Raw genomic sequence first — 17,417 nt, 5'->3', positions numbered from 1 at the left:
ACTTACTGCTGAAGCCTTGTCTTTTGTGACTCGGGGCTCTGCTATGGCTGTTGAGAGCCCAGTGTAGGATTCAAAACCAACACTTTGGCTCTTTATCTTCGCTGAAAGTGATTGCTGCCCTCTGGGTAGTCGGGAATGGGATCGTAGAAGCACAAGGAGAAGAAATATTAGTTAATATCTCAAACGATCTCACTACATTGTCATGGTGCGAATCAGCATGATGAGCTCAAGCAACATCTGCCTGGTGGGCTTGGGTGGGGTGGGGGGCCAGCTGCCGGAGACCGTATGTGTCAAGTGCTTGGTGGCGTCTTCTCTCAGGTCTGTGAGAAGTGGATGGCTCTTTGTCCAGCGCAACTCTGGGACAGGCTGGTGCCTGGCCAGCACTCCAGCCAAAGTCAGTGCCCCTTAGAGAGGCCAAGACCCATGCACCTGGTAATGCAGCAGCCAACCTGAATGCCGGAAGAGCCATAGCCTGGCAGAGTGTGTCGCATGTCACCCCCAGCTCCCTCCTCCTCACTAAAGAAGAAAAAGGGTTTGCCTTAGGAGAGAATCTGGGGCTCTGTTAAAACTTCTGGTTGTGATATTCGGACATTTCCTCTTGAGAATCTGATCCTTACGTGTGCACTCCAGTCCCTGATGTTTTGAGAGGAGGAATCCGGAAAAGTGGTTTCTCTGCATAATTCTCACTCTACCGTCCGTCTTCCTTAGTTTGGGGGGGGGGGGATATTTTCCTGAAGATAAAATCTTGTTAAGGAAGCAAGATTATTCTTCCGTGAGGCAGGCTCGTGGTTAGCAAAACGGTGAGTGTCGTAGCCATAAAGTCACAGATTCCAGGATACCCAGAACTGGGCCTGGTATTCTGGGTTCAGATCCCAGTGCCATCGCTTGGACAAGTTGCCAAAGCTCTGTAGACTCAGTTTCCCCATTTATAAAATGAGATCCAAGAGTGGCACCTATCTCGGTAGGCTATGGAGAACATTAAAGGGGTGAACAGGGGGCCTGGGTGGAGCAGTCCGTTAGTGTTGAGTCTTGGTTGCAGCTCAGGTCATGATCTCAGGGACCTGGAATTGGGCGCTGTGTGGGGTTATGTGTTCAGTAGGGAGTCTGCTTGAGAGTCTCTCTCTCCCTCTCCCTCTGCCTCTCCCTACTTCTCTCTCTGTAAAATAAACAAATTTAAAAAAATTTTTTTCAAGAGATATAATAAATTCCCTATCCAAGTATCTAGAACAGCATGCACTTAATAAAGATGAGCTTTTACTCAGTTTACCACTGGGGGACATGGGAGGGAGACCAGACTTGTCCTGTATTCACACAGTCTCTAACCAGTCCCTGCCTCCTTCACTCAGCTGCCTCCTGACTCCCTGAATTCACTGCTCCAGAACGGTCATGCCTCTGCAAGGCTATGGCCAGGCATATGGAGCTGGGCAGCAAGCAGGTTCTCCTGCCCCAGAAATAAGGGAAATTTAACCCCTGCTTTAGTCCTGAGATTCCTGTAAAGCACAGGGCACAAGTCATTCAGACTTCTGTGATATGGACCATGTATTTGCATTCTCCAGAGAAACTGAACTGTGTACACACACACACACACACACGCATGCATCTTATTTATATATATTCATATGTATCACATACAAATAATAGGATATAGATACCATTGGTTTGGTCAAAGCAATTCCCCATAATAAATCTTTCAGATATATGTGTGTATATGAATGTGGTGAATAGTCAAATGTATGAATAATAAGATATCTATATATAAATGAAAGGAGATTTATTATGGGGAATTGTTTCGTGTGATTATGAAGGCTGAGGAGCCCCATGATCTATTGCCTGCAAGCTAGAAGTTCGAGAGAGCCAGTGCTGTGATTCCAGTCCAAGTCTAAAAACTTGAGAACCAGCAGAACCAATGGGGTAAATCCCAGTCGAGGAGCAGAGGACCAGTGTCCCACCCAGGGGATGTGACAGCAGGCAGGAAGGAAGGGCATGGACCCTTCCTTCTTCTGATTTTTGTGGCATTTGATCCTTCATCAAATTAGATAATTCCCACCTACATGGGGAAGGCAACCTACGGAGTATATCAGTTCAAATGCAAACCCTCACAGACACATCCAGAAATAATATTTAATGCAGACAGCTGGTGGACCCATTCTGGTTGACACATAAAATTCACCATCACAGGCCAGATGACCAGAACATGAAACATTCTGCCCACAGCTAATATTTTAGAGACTGTTGTTGGAATCTGAAATATTTCCAGTGCTTTCCTGCCTTCATCAAATGGGTTAGTGTAGCCCTACTGTGTGCCAGGCACTGGATGAAGTGTTGGAGACACACTAGTAAGCAGAGTTGATACAGCCGCTACCCTAGTCAGAGCTTATATTCTAGCCAAAGGAGGCAGAAGTAACTAAAAAAGATAATTTCGTGAAAAGATACAGGCCAAGAATATAGTAAAATGGGGAAAAGTGATGAGAACAGTTGGGGGTGGGCAGGGCTCTCTTTTGACTGACTCATCAGAGCGGTTTTCTGAGGAAGTGACCTTTGCTTAGAGAACCAAATGACAAGAAGGATCTTGACATGCTGAAAAGCATTGTGTGTTCAGGAACAGAAAGGAATCCTGTGTGTACTGAGCTAAAGAGTACCCCTCCAGGGGCTCCTGGGTGACTCAATTGGTTAAGCCACTGCCTTCGGCTCAGGTCGTGATCCCAGAGTCCAGGGATCGAGTCCCACATCGGGCTCTCAGCTCCGCAGGGAGTCTGCTTCTCCCTCTGACCTTCTCCCCTCTCGTGCTCTCTCTCACTCTATCTCTCTCTAATAAATAAATATAATAAAACTTTTTTTTTTTAAGAGTGTCCCTCCAAGTCCCTATCTACTCAGAACCTCAGAATGTGACCCCACTGGGAAATAAGGTCTTTGCAGATGTCGTGAGTGAAGATAAGGTCATAGCGGATTAAGATGGGTCCTAATGCAATGACTGGATCCTTATAAGAAGAGGGAAATTGGGACACACAGACCCACACAAAGAGGGTGGCCCAGTGGAGTCAGGGCTGATATTGGAATGAGGCAAAAGGCAAGAAATGCCAAGGATTGCATTAACCACTAGAAGCTAGCAGAAGCAAGGAAGGATGTTCCCCTAGAGCACGCAGAGGGAGCATGACCCTGCTGACACTTTGATTTCAGACTTCTGGACTCTGTGAAAGAAAACATTTCTGCTGCTTCAAGCCACCCAGGTTGTGGTGATTTCTTATGGCAGCCCTGGGAAACTAATACACTCTGGGACGGGTTCAGAACAAGCAGAGGAGATGAGGGTAGACAAACCATTGGGTCATGCAGACCTTGGGGCCGCTGCGGATAATCTGGATTTTATTCTTAAGCATAATGGAAAGATTTATCACTTGATTTCAACATACTCTTAGACCAAAAACAGGGACAAATGAGGAATGGTGAAAGTTTGAGTCAATCGGGTATTATTGCTTACCGGGTTAGATTCATCACCTAAGACCCAAGAATATCACCGAGTGAGAACGAGCTGTAGGAACCCCTCCTTGAGATATCTTTGGCCCAGGGAAGGAAGGTAGGTGGGAGGCCACCTGCTGAGACCCTCAGATGTGCAGCTTGTCTCGAAAATTGGTTATTACCTTGACTCTCTCCCTTTCCACGGAAGTAAGGCTCCATCCCTCCCCGCACCTGGACAAGTGTCTGCTGCTAATTAGGGGAGAGACAGATGGAACAAGGTACAGTTTAATTTTACAGCCTTGGTTCCTTCAAGGCAATTAGGCTTATTGGAAGGAAAGCATCTTTTTCATTCTTTCTTCCTCTTTTCAAATGAAGAAAAATCAAACTGGAGAGGCCCAATGTTGCTGAAAGGCTCACACATCTGTTTCCTGGTCGGCTTGTCAGCCATCTGCCCACGAGGTATTGGGGCTGATTAGGTTAATGCATTTATTAATGGGCCTTACAAGGATGTTCAATGAATCTGTTATTTCTTTCACATGTTTTAATATACTGACAGGGACCACACTGCACAAAGCTGGGAGAGGCCCGGTGGGCGTTTCTTCCTCCTCTTCTAGAGGCAGAGGACACCAAAAACACTGGAAAGAGAGTATCACGAACATTGCGTTTCCTTGGTTATGGGATTGGTACATCCACCACCATCCACATTCATGTTACTGAGACCATCTTGAAAGTCACTCTTTGAGGAACAATTTCATGCCCCAGGCAACAAATCTTCGCCTGCTCTGTGCTTCTCTAAAACACCTCGGAGTCTAGTGGGGGGAAGATGGTCAGACAATAACATAGCTATGAATGATAGAATCTTGCCTACTCAGCTTCAGATGGTCTACTGACCCCTTGCTTCTTCACTCTACCACACGGATGACCTTTCTGTTTCTCGAAACCACCACACTCCTTCCTGCCTCTGGGCTTTTGCAAATGCTGTTCTGTGTCAGTTATATACTGCCGCATAACAAAATCGCCCAAAGTTCAGCAGCTTAATAGAGCCACCATTTGTTGGACTCGTGATTGCAGATCAGCTGGCAGTTCTGGGCTGGGCCGGACTAGGTGTTCCCAGCCTACTCGGTTTCTAGAGTCAGCTAGCAGGTCAGTTGATGGCTCTATGGTCTAGGATGGCCTCACCCAGTATCTGGCAAATAGCAGCCTGTTGGTTGTGGTGACCATGGGCAACTGGTCTGACGATTTCTCATCATCCAGAAGGCTAACCTGAGCCTCCTTCCTCACATGAAGTCATGAATCCAAGAGCCTGATAGCAGAAGCTGTAGAACTTATAAAAGCCCAGGTTCAGAATACACATACATCACTTCTGCTACAATCTGCTGGTCAAAGCCAGTCACAAGTTCCGACTATATTTGAAGGGTAAGGAAAGACATTCTATCTCTTGATGGAAGGAAGTGCAAAGTACTGTGGCCATTTTTTGCTATATGCCACCTGTTCCCTCACCTGGAATCCTATTTCTATTACTCTTACCTTCAGATGGCAGCTAAAGGCACATCCCAAGGGTGCCTTCCTTCATCATCCCAAAAACATCAAGTCCCTTTCTTAGGCTACTTCATAGGGCAAATGAGGCCAGCACACATGGTAGATACAGGGAAGGGAAAGGGGAAGGAAGAAAGGAGAGAAGGATTGTTGGCTTGGATGAATGCCTCCTTTGTGCTTCGCAAGTTGCCTGGCACAGAGCGGGTGCTCAATAAATGTCATTGGATTCAATCCAGTTCTTTCATAAGCCAGGAGACAGACAAAATATGTATTGAATAGTTAGTGCATTCCAGAAGTGTGTTTTGTAGCTTATATATCTCGTACAATTTATTCCTCACAACAAATCTGAAGTAGCTTGTGTTACCCCATTTCACACCAAAAGAAATAAAGCTGTAAGAGGTTAAGTGACATTTCTGAGATCTCAGAAGCTCAGGTCTGGCTGATTCCAGGACCCCCAGAGTTTTCTGTTCACCCTACTCTTGCCCCAAGTACCAAACACTTTGTATGATCAGGGTGTCCCCAATGCCAAGCTCACAAAGAGACCAAGTTAGGGCGGTTGTGGAGAAGGTTGTAGATTCGCTGTGTGGGCCTTCATGACTCCTCTACATGAAGCTTCTCCTTCTCCCTGCACTGATTTGGCAAGAGTTGAATGCCTCTGTGACTTCTTTTCTTTAGAACTTTTTGAGAAAATGCCACCTATCCCAGCTGTTGGAACATCTACTTCGTCCTCAATGTTCTCAGTCTGTCAGACAGAGGAAACCTGGAGTACATCCTTTTCGCTGACCAGACCTTAGGCTAGTCCATTGTCTGGAAAGTGGAACATGAGAATGAATGATTCTGGATCACGACTGGGGTCGTGATGAGGATGAGTGAGACTTTTATGACAGACTCATGGGAAGAACAGGGGAAGGGAGCTTCCACTCCCATGACTGCTCTGATAGTCTATGTGTATTCATGATATTTTGCTCTTACACCCACTCACTGAATATTTATTGAGTATCTAATATCTGCCAGGAAGTAGGCTGGACATTGTGTATGTGGTGATGGGCAGGAATCTGACCTGGCCTTGCCCTGTTGGGACAGCAGTGAGAGAGACAGAGAGTAATGAATGAATGCATTACCAAGTATAAAATGGCATTGACAATGGATGCCATGGAGAAAAGTCTATCCTGGTGGGATGTGACCTTGTTGATGAGGACCTTGAGGTCCTCAAAGGTGGCATGAGGTGGCAGGAGAGAATAGGACTGAGATCGGAGGTCACTTACCTTTAGTTCTCTCAGAAAAGCTATGTGCTGGCATTGTGCTACCTGCTAGGGCTGTGCCTGTGGTCTCCACTCTGGCTGTACATTAGAATCCCTTGGGTGGAGGAGTGCTTAAAAAAAAAAAAAAAAGAAAGAATCTATGTCTAGGCCAGAGCTGCAGAGATTCTAATTGAATTGTTTGGGGGGAGGAATCCAGGAATCTGAATGCTTTCAAAACTCCACCATGTGATTCCCAAGTCCTGCCAAGACTGAGAGCCCTACAGATGGAAAGATAAGGTTCATGCCTTCAAAGCTTCCAACATCTGGTTCTGAGACCATCTCAGAGATCCTAATATAAATATTCACAAGACTGGATAGTTCTTTATAGCACTTACCGTAGTTCTACTGTTATGTAATCCGTGGGCTTATTTGGTCCCTACCTGTCCCTGCCTAATAGATGTCCACCCCATGAGGGCAAGGACCATGTCTGTCTCCGATTCTTCCTTATATTTCCACTGCCTGACCCATGACCCGCACCTCTGTGATGAATGACTGAACGAGCAGATGGCTTGAGGGGGTTTGGTAGATGAGGGACGAGTTCAGTTTTGCATTTTAGAAATAGGCCTTTGGCTGCAGTGTGGAGAATGGAGTGGGCGGAGGAGTGAGACTCAAGGCAGGGAGGCCTGTTTGGAGGCTGAAGTGGAGCAATGTTCAAAATTGGGGGTGACGTGGAATAGGCTAGAGAAGGCTTTGTCGGCATAGCTGGAAGGCCTGGGCGATTTAGCACTTGTGCTGGAGTGGAGAAGGAAAGGGTGAGTCAGTGGATGCCACCATATTTCTGGCTTCAGTGACTAGAAAGTTGGTGTTTACGTTTGAGGGGTAAGGAAGAACCTGAAGGAGAACAGATCTTTGTAATGATGATGGGTTCAGTCTTGGCCACCTGGGAGATGTCGGTGAATCTGTCCTGGAGGGAACTGGATTCTTGTCCCCCCCCCCCCCCCGCCCCGAGTCCAAGGGGGAATATCAGGGTATGCTTCTGTTGAAACTTCCTGGCATTGGAAACCTAGAACTTTCTTCTGGAAGGCAAGAGGATGGGCCTCTAACATGGACTTGAGTTTAACTCTTGCCCCTTCAAGCAATCACGGTATTTTGGGGAACGTGTGCTCTTCATATCTTTAGGAGCGGATTCCTTTCGACACTCTGTATTTTCAGACAGCTTTAGAATTTAGGGAGAAGGGGACTTTCTCTTTAAAGATCACATGAGCCAGGGCTATTTACATGAGTAGGGACAGAAACCCAACTTAACCAGTATTAAGCTTGGAAGGTTAATGTGTGGCTTCCTGGGGTGTTATGTTGAGGAGTCTGAGCCTAGGCCACACCTGCCAGGACAGAGTGCTGTGATCAATGAGTGATGTCTGCCACGGACACAGAGGGGGCAAGTGGGACGTATTTTTGTGCCCTCGGTCCCAAAACTGAAGCTTTTCCTCTATGGCCTTTGAAAAGCATCACATAATGTCTATTGGACTTAGGTCTACCCTGGCCAGCCACTAGCTGTGGGTACCTTTTGTTAATCATTTCATAGGCCTGAGCTTGACAGTTTCCTAATCTATCAAGCCGGGGTGAAGATCCTCATCTTTCCTACTTCCTGTGGTTGCTGAAAGACTCAAATGGGAAAAGAAACATGGCACTTCGGTGAATGTACATACAGAGAAATTCCCATGCGTAACAATGTGGGAAGTTGGAAGCATGGGTGAAAAAGCAGCAAATATTTCTCCTCTCCAAAGAGATGTAAGTTCAAAGGTTACGGCCAGGAAAGTAATTTTATTTTATCTATCTTACTTATTCTAAGTAATCTCTACACCCAATGTGGAACTCAAACGCAGGACCCCGAGATCGAGAGTCACACGCTGTACCAACTGAGCCAGCCAGTCATCCTACTAAGAAATAAATTTCAAAAGTGTAGAGGAGGGGCGCCTGGGTGGCTCAGTGGGTTAAGCCTCTGCACCTTCACAGCTCAGGTCATGATCTCAGGGTCCTGGGATCCAGTCCCGCATCAGGCTCTCTGCTCCGCGGGGAGCCTGCTTCCCCCCCAGCCTTCTCTGCCTACTTGGGTTCTCTGTGTCAAATCAATAAATAAAGTCTTTTAAAAAAAAAAAAGTGTAGAGGGGCTTATGATAAGAAGAATTTTAAGAAAACAAAATTTAAAGATCTCCTCAAATTATCAAATAAAGGTAGAAGGAAAGAAAGACAAGTTCTTGTGGAACCCAGGCTGTGTGTGGGAGAGGGCCTCGCTCCGCCCTGCAGGTGGAAGGACAGAATGGGCAGGGCGCGCTCCCTCCTCCCTCCAAGTGCTCAGGGCCATTTGCCTGTGGATGGCAGTGCCCTGGCTGCGACCCTTTCCCCAGGACAGTGCCTGCCTTCAGGGGTCTCAGTGCCCCCACCCTGAGCTGGGTGGCTTCTGGAGCTGACTGGTGCAGCATCATGGAGGGAGACAGAAGCCCCTTGCTCGTTTCCCAGTCAGCACTGAGTGGCAGAGAAAAAAGTGAAGCTACATGTGCGTGTGTGTGAGTTGTGTGAGCACGTGTGTGTGCACTCAGGGTCTCAGTCTCTTCCAGTATCAGCTGAAGATGTGCTGTCTCCCTCTTGGTCACACACTGAGAGCAACAGGCTGAGATGTCCCAGACTTGGAAAAGCTTGTTAGAAACTAGGGACACGCGAATGAGGTGTCAGCCTGACTGCCGAGCAGACATTGGAATGTAATCTTTAATAGTAATCAAACTAGGGAAAAAAAAAAAAAAAAAAAAAAAAAAGGAAGGAGGAAGGAAAAGGGGGGGGGGAGGGGGGAAGAAGGAAGAAGGAGGAAGAGAATGAGGGGCCAAGATTAGAAAGGAGGGAGGGAGGTACGTAGGAAGGGGGAAGGAAGAAAGGAAGGAATCATAGTGCTGGAGACGATGTGGTGAAATGGTACAGAGATCTGTGTGACTCTTTTCTGGTGGAGTTGGCAATATGTATCAAAAACCTTGAGGGACGCCTGGGCGGCTCAGTGGGTTAAGCAGCTGCCTTCGGCTCAGGTCATGATCCCAGCGTCCTGGGATCGAGTCCCACATCCGGCTCCTTGCTCGGCGGGGAGCCTGCTTCTCCCCCTGCCTCTGCCTGCCTCTCTGTCTGCCTGTGCTCGCTCTCTCCCCTCTGATAAATAAATAAAATCTTAAAAAACAAAAAAACAAAACAAAAAAAAACCTTGATAAGGTTTTACAACCTTTGACTACGTAATTCCACTTGAGGTCATTCATTTCCAGGCTGGCTAGTAAAGAGTTCAGGCTTTGTGGGCCTCTTGGTCTCTGGCTTGTGTAGCCGGCTCCACCACCGCAGAAGCAGAAGCAGTCAGAGGCCGTCGGTGAGTGAGCAAGTAGGGCTGTGTTCTAGCAAATCTTTATTGACAGAAATAGGCAGCATCCGGATTTGGTCCAAGGGCTATAGAGTTTTGTCATCACTGGATGTAGATGAAGAAAAATACTCTTGCGATTACTCTTGCGATTACTCTAAATTCGAAATTCTAAACAAGAAAAGAGCTCTAGTCTTGAAGGTTCTCATTTCTCCTTTACTTATGCCAGCAGCATATTGGCAAACTTGCTGTTCGTCGATGGGAGGACTGATTGATTTTAATAGTTTCACCCAGTGAAATATTATGTAGGCATTAAAATGTTGTCTATTAGTGATTTATAACAACTTGGAGAAATGCTTGATAGGATGTTATGTGGAAATTAAACGGTGATTTATAATGATAATGACAATGATAGGAGCTAATACCTAAATACTTTACAAGCATCGTATCATTTAACCCTTCAAACAACCCTCTGGGAAAATACCTCTCGCGATATTTTTTACTGTAACTTCTCTCCTTATGTAGAAACCAATGGTAATAAAAACTGAGAAGTTTCTTAACTTTTATTAAGTAGCCAAAGTCACGCTTCTGGAAAGCGACAGGTTTGGGATTTGAACACAGGTCTGCTTAACTGCTAAAAGCAACCAGACACATTAATAGAAATCCCAAACTGAACTCCAGTAACTGAGAAAACCAGAAGTGGATACAGCCAAGTATTGGTATTGGCAGTCTTGAATGGTGGGTGACAGACATGAATATTTCTCAAGATGTTCAGTATTTCCCCCTAACAAGAACGAATGCATGATTTTTTTTTAAGATTTTATTTATTTGACAGAGATCACAAGTGGGCAGAGAGAGAGAGAGAGAGAGAGAGAGAGAAGCAGGCTCCCTGCTGAGCAGAGAGCCCAATGCGTGTCTCAATCCCAGGACCCTGGGATCATGACCCAAGCTGAAGGCAGAGGCTTTACCCCACTGAGCCACCCAGCTGCCCCCGAGTGCATGATTTTAATAATGAATCTATGGGGGTGTTTATAAGAAAGCCAGGGATGTACAATGCTAGGTGCCTTATGGTGGAGAAGTGTTTATTTGGGGGAGGGGAGATCTAGAGTTTCTGCGGGGTATGCCCTTTCCTCCTTGGTCCTGATCTTGCTTGTGAAAAGAACTTGACCCTCTTTCCTTCTGTCTTCCTTCCTTCTGTCCCAGATGGAGTTTCTGGTGTGTGTCTCGTTTGGACTGTTGGCTCACTTGGATGCTGTGCCCAGGTTGACTTGCCAGTCCCTAACTGTCTCTCTCTCTCCCCTCTCTCTCTCTCTCTTTCTCTCTGCTCTCCCCTCCCCTTCTCCGTCTACCTTGGACAGCCGACAAGGTCAATGATGACTTCTCCTCCAAGCGACGGCACCTGGCCGAGCTGGCCGCCAAGGGGAACCTCCCTCTGCACCCCGTAAGAGTAGACGATGAGCCACGGGCCTTCAGTCCCGAGCACGGCCCTGCCAAGCAGAATGGACAGAAGTCCCGCACCAACAAGATGCCCCCACATCCCCTGGCCTACAACTCCACCACCAACTTCAAGGGCTGGGACCCCAACGAGCATTCCCTCCGGAGGCAGGCTTACGGTAACAAGGGCAAGCTTGGCGCCGCCGATTCGGGCTCCAGCGACCCCTTGGGGACTCGCACCCAGCACTACCCACCCCCACAGCCATACTTCATCACCAACAGCAAAACAGAAGTGACTGTCTGAGCTTTTACTACAGGGAGCATCCTGGAGACCATACTCAACTGAGAGAGGCAAAAAATACCCCCGGCCTACACCCTCCCTCTCCTCTCCGACCTGCTCCCCCACACCCCGACTCCCCCCACACCAACCGACGACAAACCTGCTGGTGACGTGAAATCACGCTTTTCTTGGGTCACGCCTAACACGTGTCAGCGCGCAGCTGAGCAAGATGGAAGCAGGGGTGTTCAGCAATACAGCAGAGGGGAAACTGAGGCACGGCTCCTTCGACTTCAGGCCCGAGGTGGCCAACTCACATGCGTACGTTGTGGGGCTAATTTTTTTCTTTTCCTCCTGACTTAAAACTGAAATCCATGACAAAAAAAAAAAAAAAAAAAATGAAAGTAGCACAACTTAGAGAAATTGCCCATTTGAGCACATCCGCCATTTACCATGTGCTGCCTGTTCCGGGATGAAAAGAGCCAGGTTGGGGCAGGGGGAGCCCGAGCGTGGACCTCAGAGAAGAGTGTGTTTAAGAGGAGGACTCACTGGGGAGGAAGCCGTGTGCTTTATAAGTGTTTTCTAATCCCAAGAAGTAGTGACGTGGACACACAGTTTTGACAAGTGTGAGATAGTAACTGGACCCCAACCGTTCTATTTATAGTACTTTTCATATCGTCCATGTTGGAAGCAAAAAAAAAAAAAAAATGATATACACTCAAACTCACAAAAAATAAATAGAACCGACCGGCAGTGATGCGAAAGAAAGAGCATTTTAGAGAAGAGAAGTCCCGTAAAGACCATGACCATGGACATTGGAAGGATATAGTAGGCTTTTCCAGGCGGGGAGAGAGGGTCCAGAGAGTGTGAAATAACTTTTTCTTTTTTCTTTAAAAAAAAAAAAAAAAAAAGATAATTGATCACAAGCCCACTACAAAACAGACAAAAACAGCAAATCAGTTTTTGTCTAGAATCCTCGAGACTTAGGAAACGAACAATGACATCAGAACAACAGCAGCAACAACAAATTCACGGTTGGAAAGTCAACAAGAGGTGAGAAGGAGACCCCGCATTTCCCACCTCGCCTCTGAGACGAGAAACAGACACTGAAACCAGTCCCCCATCACCCGTCTCTCCCCAACACCCACCCCCACCCCCAGCCCGTTGCCGCCGCCGCCGCCAAATTTCAACTGCTTTGGACTGAAAATGTCATAAGCGTGGGTGGTGCCTTCAATGTGTTACTGTTTGATGACAGTCTTGTTTCCCAAGTGCAACCTGTGTTCTTAGCCCCCCTCCCCTCCTGTTTCCTGCAGTAATAGATGTTTCCTCCCCCTCCCCCACTTTGTTGGTGAGCCCGTGCATCACACATTCTGAGGGGCGCTGCTACCATGTCAGGGGAACCCATAGACGAAGACCTCCCTGCTTCCCACCCTGTCACCCCCCGGTCCTACTGTCATCGGGCGCCCCAAACCTCTCAAGCATTTCTGGGTCTCGTCATTCCCACCGCCCTCCAAGCCACCTCCCCCAGATATTTCCACGGATTCCTCTCCTAGCCAGAATGCCCTGGGGTGGTTTTCAGATTCGTTCTCACAGCCCATCCCGACGAAGACCGTTTCCCTGATGCTTCTGTTTGTTCCATGGAAGCCCAACAAGGACAGTAAGCGAGAGAGGAGGTTTTGATTTCAGGTGGGAAGTTTTCGACCAGTCCCTAATGGCCTTCGCCAGTGGACTGAGACCCTCTTCTGGTGTCGAAGCTGCACGTGGTGGCCCAAGAAGATCCAGAGGGTTCCCCGGGGTGCCCAAGGGAGGCGTTTCTGCCTCCCCTGCCTCACCTCCAACATTATGGAAGCCAGGAAATCAGGGGCTTAGCCTCCTTTTCATTCCCGGCCCCTCTGGGGACATTGACAATGCCTGTTCTCTCTCCGGGTCACAGTCTCCCATCTGAAACGTATACAAATGGGGCTAGATCAAGCAAAACTTCCGCCCATTTCTTAAGACGCCACCATGCACAGACGCCACTACTAGAAGATCCTCATTTATAAAGTGGTTCTGCGCTGGACAAAGCAGGGTTGGTGGGGGGAGGGGGGGGGGACAGAGTGCCCACTTTCTCAGCCTCTTTGCTGGGATCCCAGCGCTGCCGAGAGTGGGGTAGGCACCGCCCCGTTGGTCAGTGTTTCGGTGAAATGAGTTACCCCCGGACTGAAACCTGCTTTGGCCATCTTTCTGGATCACCATGGAAGCATTTGTGGCTAAATCGATTCACTCCTAATACTTCGAACTTTTAAAAGGAAAACCTGCTTTCACCATTACAAATAGAAAAGCGGTATCAGTCACCCTAAATAGAAAGTAAGCGTAAAGATCCGGGCGAAGGCAACAAAGCAGCAGTTGTTCAGTTCGAGCTAGCTACTGTGGCTTGTGGAAGGGTCTGAACTTAGAGCCTGGCTTTTGCTGGATCGCGCTCGGTCTCGCTGTCTCTCTCTCTCTCTCCACCCCCCCCCCTTCCATTCCATCATTCCTCTCTCTCCCTTTTTCTTTATTAAAATGATTAGCAGATGTTAAGAGCTGTTAAAGACATACCAGCACCCAGAGGAGACTTAGCACTCCAAGGGACTCCATCGGACTGACAAAACGAGAAGGAACCCACTCCCCTCCGTGACTCGGTGTTAACCAGTGCTATATCCTCGTGCTACTACAAATCATTTTTGCATTTGCTAGTGATGCACAGCGCCTATTTCAGGAAATACTGGGTCTGCTTCTCTGTGAGGTTCCCTCCAGCTCCAAAGGTCTGTGAGTCTCCTTCCCCTTTTAGGTCATCTTGCCCCTCGTCCCCAACTCACTTCATCTGACCTTTCTCCCCGTGCTGATGACGGACCTTTCTTGGTCTCTGAATCTACCGAAATTTTTTGTCCCCTCCGTGATCCTTCTCTTCTGAGTCAGTTTCATCTGGTGAGTTTGGGTAGTTGACGGGGTTTGGGCAGGACGGTCGCAGTGCGCTCAGTAAGATGCGGCAGGATGATGGACAAGAACGTTCCTTCTCTGTCTCGCTACCTTCCAGTTGGCTTTGAGAACTGGGACCAGGGCAGTAGGGGTTGGACAGGGAGGGTGGATGGAACTCAGCGTACTGACGAATCTGTGGCTGCCGTGTGTCGACAAGAATCATGTGGCTACAGTGGGGAGCTTAGAAGAGAGAAACTCGAATAAAGAGGCTGTCCCTCCCTCTCCCAGAACCTGACACTAGCCTCTACTTCCTGCCTTCAGCTATCCCTGACTTCCAACCCAATGGGACCAGAGTCTGACTTCCCTTCGCCCTCCCAGAGCATCTCAGCCTCCATCTGCCTTGGGCTCTGCCTGGCACCCCCATCTCACTCCCCCCCCCCAGTTTTCCGTGTAAATGGAGCATATTTTATGTGCAAATATTTTAGTAACCGTATGTTCTGCAAGTAAACCTGTGTTAATACTTGTCAACAGCTGCAGAGTTTATGATACCAATAATACTTCCTACAATGAAGAAAAAAAAAAAGACATTTGTTTGTTTTCTAAAAATGTTTATTTGTAAACATGTATTCACTATATTAATATGAATTTCTTACCTGGCAATAAAACTGATTATATGTGATGCTGTTGGGGTTGTCATGTATCTTTTGTCCAAAGTTCAGGAAATGAAACACAGCAACAACAAAACGGAAGTAAAACCCGTGAATCATCGAGGTGATAATTAGGAACAGTTTATCGCGCACACACACAAAAAAGACAGTTTGCAAACTGGGAGCACTCAACCCAAAATGTGGAGTGAGGCTCAGAGGTATACCGTTGTAAAGAAGCTGAGATCGCACGTAGGCAGCGACTGTGGAGTCTTCAAGATGATGCGTTGCCGTATTAGAATTTTCTTAAATGAAAAGGAACTGGTTAGTGGCGACCTTGTATCAGTTTGGGGGGAACAAAAACTTTGGCTTGTGATTTTCAGAGGTGTCAGCAAAAAGTGACCCAGGTCAAGTGAGCCTTGCTTGTCTTGCAAAATAAGCTAAATTCAGCTTCACTTGTAGGACTACCGCTGGTTCTGTCTGCTCAGGGAATTCTCAAGGCTAGTCTCCGTTTGTGTTTGATTTTAACACTTCCTAGGGTCCCACATACTAATCTGAGCTTCCACCAGGAACCACCAGTATCGGCACAGAGAGCTAAATCTTTAATACCTACTTGGGATGCATGGGAAATTGTTACAGGTAAAAGACATTTTTATTTAACAGCAACCTGTGCAAATTTTCCAGGAGAATATTTGTTTTTTGTTTGAATCCTTTTTGGTAAGAGTCTGTGTCTTTTAGGTTCACGTCCTGCCTTTAATAAAACGCCATTGCTAGGTCCCCTCTTCATAAGTAAGTTTATCTGCGCTGCTCAAGCATCTTGCTGAGGTTTGCACTTGTTTTTATCAGTGACTAGGGTGGTAAAAAAAAACACCAGAGATTGGATTCTTCCCCTTTTTGTTAAATTTTATTTCCTGCGTGGCTTCTGTTTGTATTATTTCAGTGACATTTTCAGGTAGAAACCTGCCCTAACGTGGTCTCATAGGAAAGGGGCCCTGAGCAAAGTGGATCTGAGAATAGGAAGGGAAGCCCAGTAGGGGGTAGGCAGGGGGAGCCAGGAAAAGTAAAACAGCCGGTAGGGTATGTTCTCCTGCCAGCTACCACTGTGAGGGACTGGAATTCAAGGCTGTAGGGGTGGGTCGGGCAGGCGTGGAAGACAAAAGCAGAATCATCCCAGCCGAATGCAGATGGCACTGGGCTTTTCACACAGCAACTCCCATCAGACACACTTTGAGCATTGCTTTTGGGGGTGGTTAAGGATCAGACCTTCCCAGGCTCTCCTGTGTGAGGGCAGAAGGATTTCCAAAGCGTGGAGAAAGTCCCAGGCACAGAGATGCGCTTGTCATTGGAATTCAGCCACTGGGGCATAACGCAAGGGAAGAAGCAGGAATTCACAGGGGTTGCTCAAAGCCAGAGCTCCAGGGTCTCCTGGAGTGACGCTCCTTGTTTCTGGCCACTTAGAAGAGTTGTCTCTCTCAAGCAGAGAGAGTACTGGACCACAATCTGCAGTCTGAGTCAGGCTCCTTGCCCTGCGATGTGGCGATCTTCATTGGTCACAGGGTCCCTTGGTGTCTCCCAGAGTAAATCTCATGGGCTCTCTCCCTCTCTCTTTCTCCCTGGAGTATAGTTGTGGTTATCAGAGGAGTCTGGATGGCAGCGGATGCTTCTCCAGTACTTAGAAACCTTCTTTGGAGGTGGGGTCACTGACAGCGTACATCAGAGCCCCATGGAAGCAAGGGTAGGACAGAGAATCATGCTGCTGTAGGGGGCAATGACAGATTCGCCCCCTAGTGAAGCCATCTGGTCACAACTCAAAAACAATAACTATCAGACAAAGTGTATTTGTGGATTCTGGTTATGTGGCCATACACCGTTGAGGACTTTGTGTGCATTGTAGCATTAGATCCCCACAACTGTGTAAGGTAGGCACTGTTGGCTTTGGAGGTGAGCGATCTCCCTAAAATTTGAATAAATTATCCAATGATTTGATTATTTAAAATTTGAATAATTTTTCAATAATTTGAATAATTATTCAAATTTTAGGAAGATCACTCACCTCCAAAGCATCCAAAATCCAATGTCCAAAGCCAACAGAAAATGGACATTTTAGATGCCAGTGCCCAGCACACCCTGGGAAACCACATGTTGAAGATGGCAGAGCCTTGGTCAGCCATCAGTCTCTGCATAATTTTGTGGAGCAGTGACTTTTCCGGCCACCATTCCCATTGCTAATTGAACTTTATATGCCTGAGAAGTCATCTTAACATTGTGTTAAGCCCTGACATTTCAGGGTTTATCTGTTAGAGTAGCTAGAATTTCCTTAACACATACAAAAGATGAAATATCCTGAAGAGTATGTGGAATATTAAAAACACTTAATAAATGTCATCTTTACCATCACGTTCATCATCACCATTTAACTCACCTACTCTGTGCTAAGGCAGTTACATGCCCAATATTTAATCCTCCCAGTAACTCTGAAAGGGCTAGTAACTCCATTTCATAGGTAAGAA

The 17,417-nt window shown here is 47.2% G+C and overlaps 1 protein-coding gene across 2 annotated transcripts in view; it reads left to right on the top strand.

Moving 5' to 3' along the window:
• Positions 1 to 14,936, top strand: part of SHISA9 (shisa family member 9) — a 276,206-nt gene extending 261,270 nt beyond the window's left edge. For both annotated transcript variants that reach the window (XM_059154951.1, XM_059154950.1), the window contains one exon: positions 10,974 to 14,936. In XM_059154951.1, the coding sequence (XP_059010934.1) occupies positions 10,974 to 11,353 (380 nt within the window). In that variant the 3' untranslated portion in view covers positions 11,354 to 14,936. The remainder of the gene's footprint in view (positions 1 to 10,973) is intronic.
• Positions 14,937 to 17,417: the final 2,481 nt, after the last annotated feature.

Source organism: Mustela lutreola, chromosome 17 (genome assembly GCF_030435805.1).
Source record: "Mustela lutreola isolate mMusLut2 chromosome 17, mMusLut2.pri, whole genome shotgun sequence".
Lineage (NCBI taxonomy): Eukaryota > Metazoa > Chordata > Mammalia > Carnivora > Mustelidae > Mustela > Mustela lutreola.
This window is presented reverse-complemented; position numbering and strand designations above follow the sequence as displayed.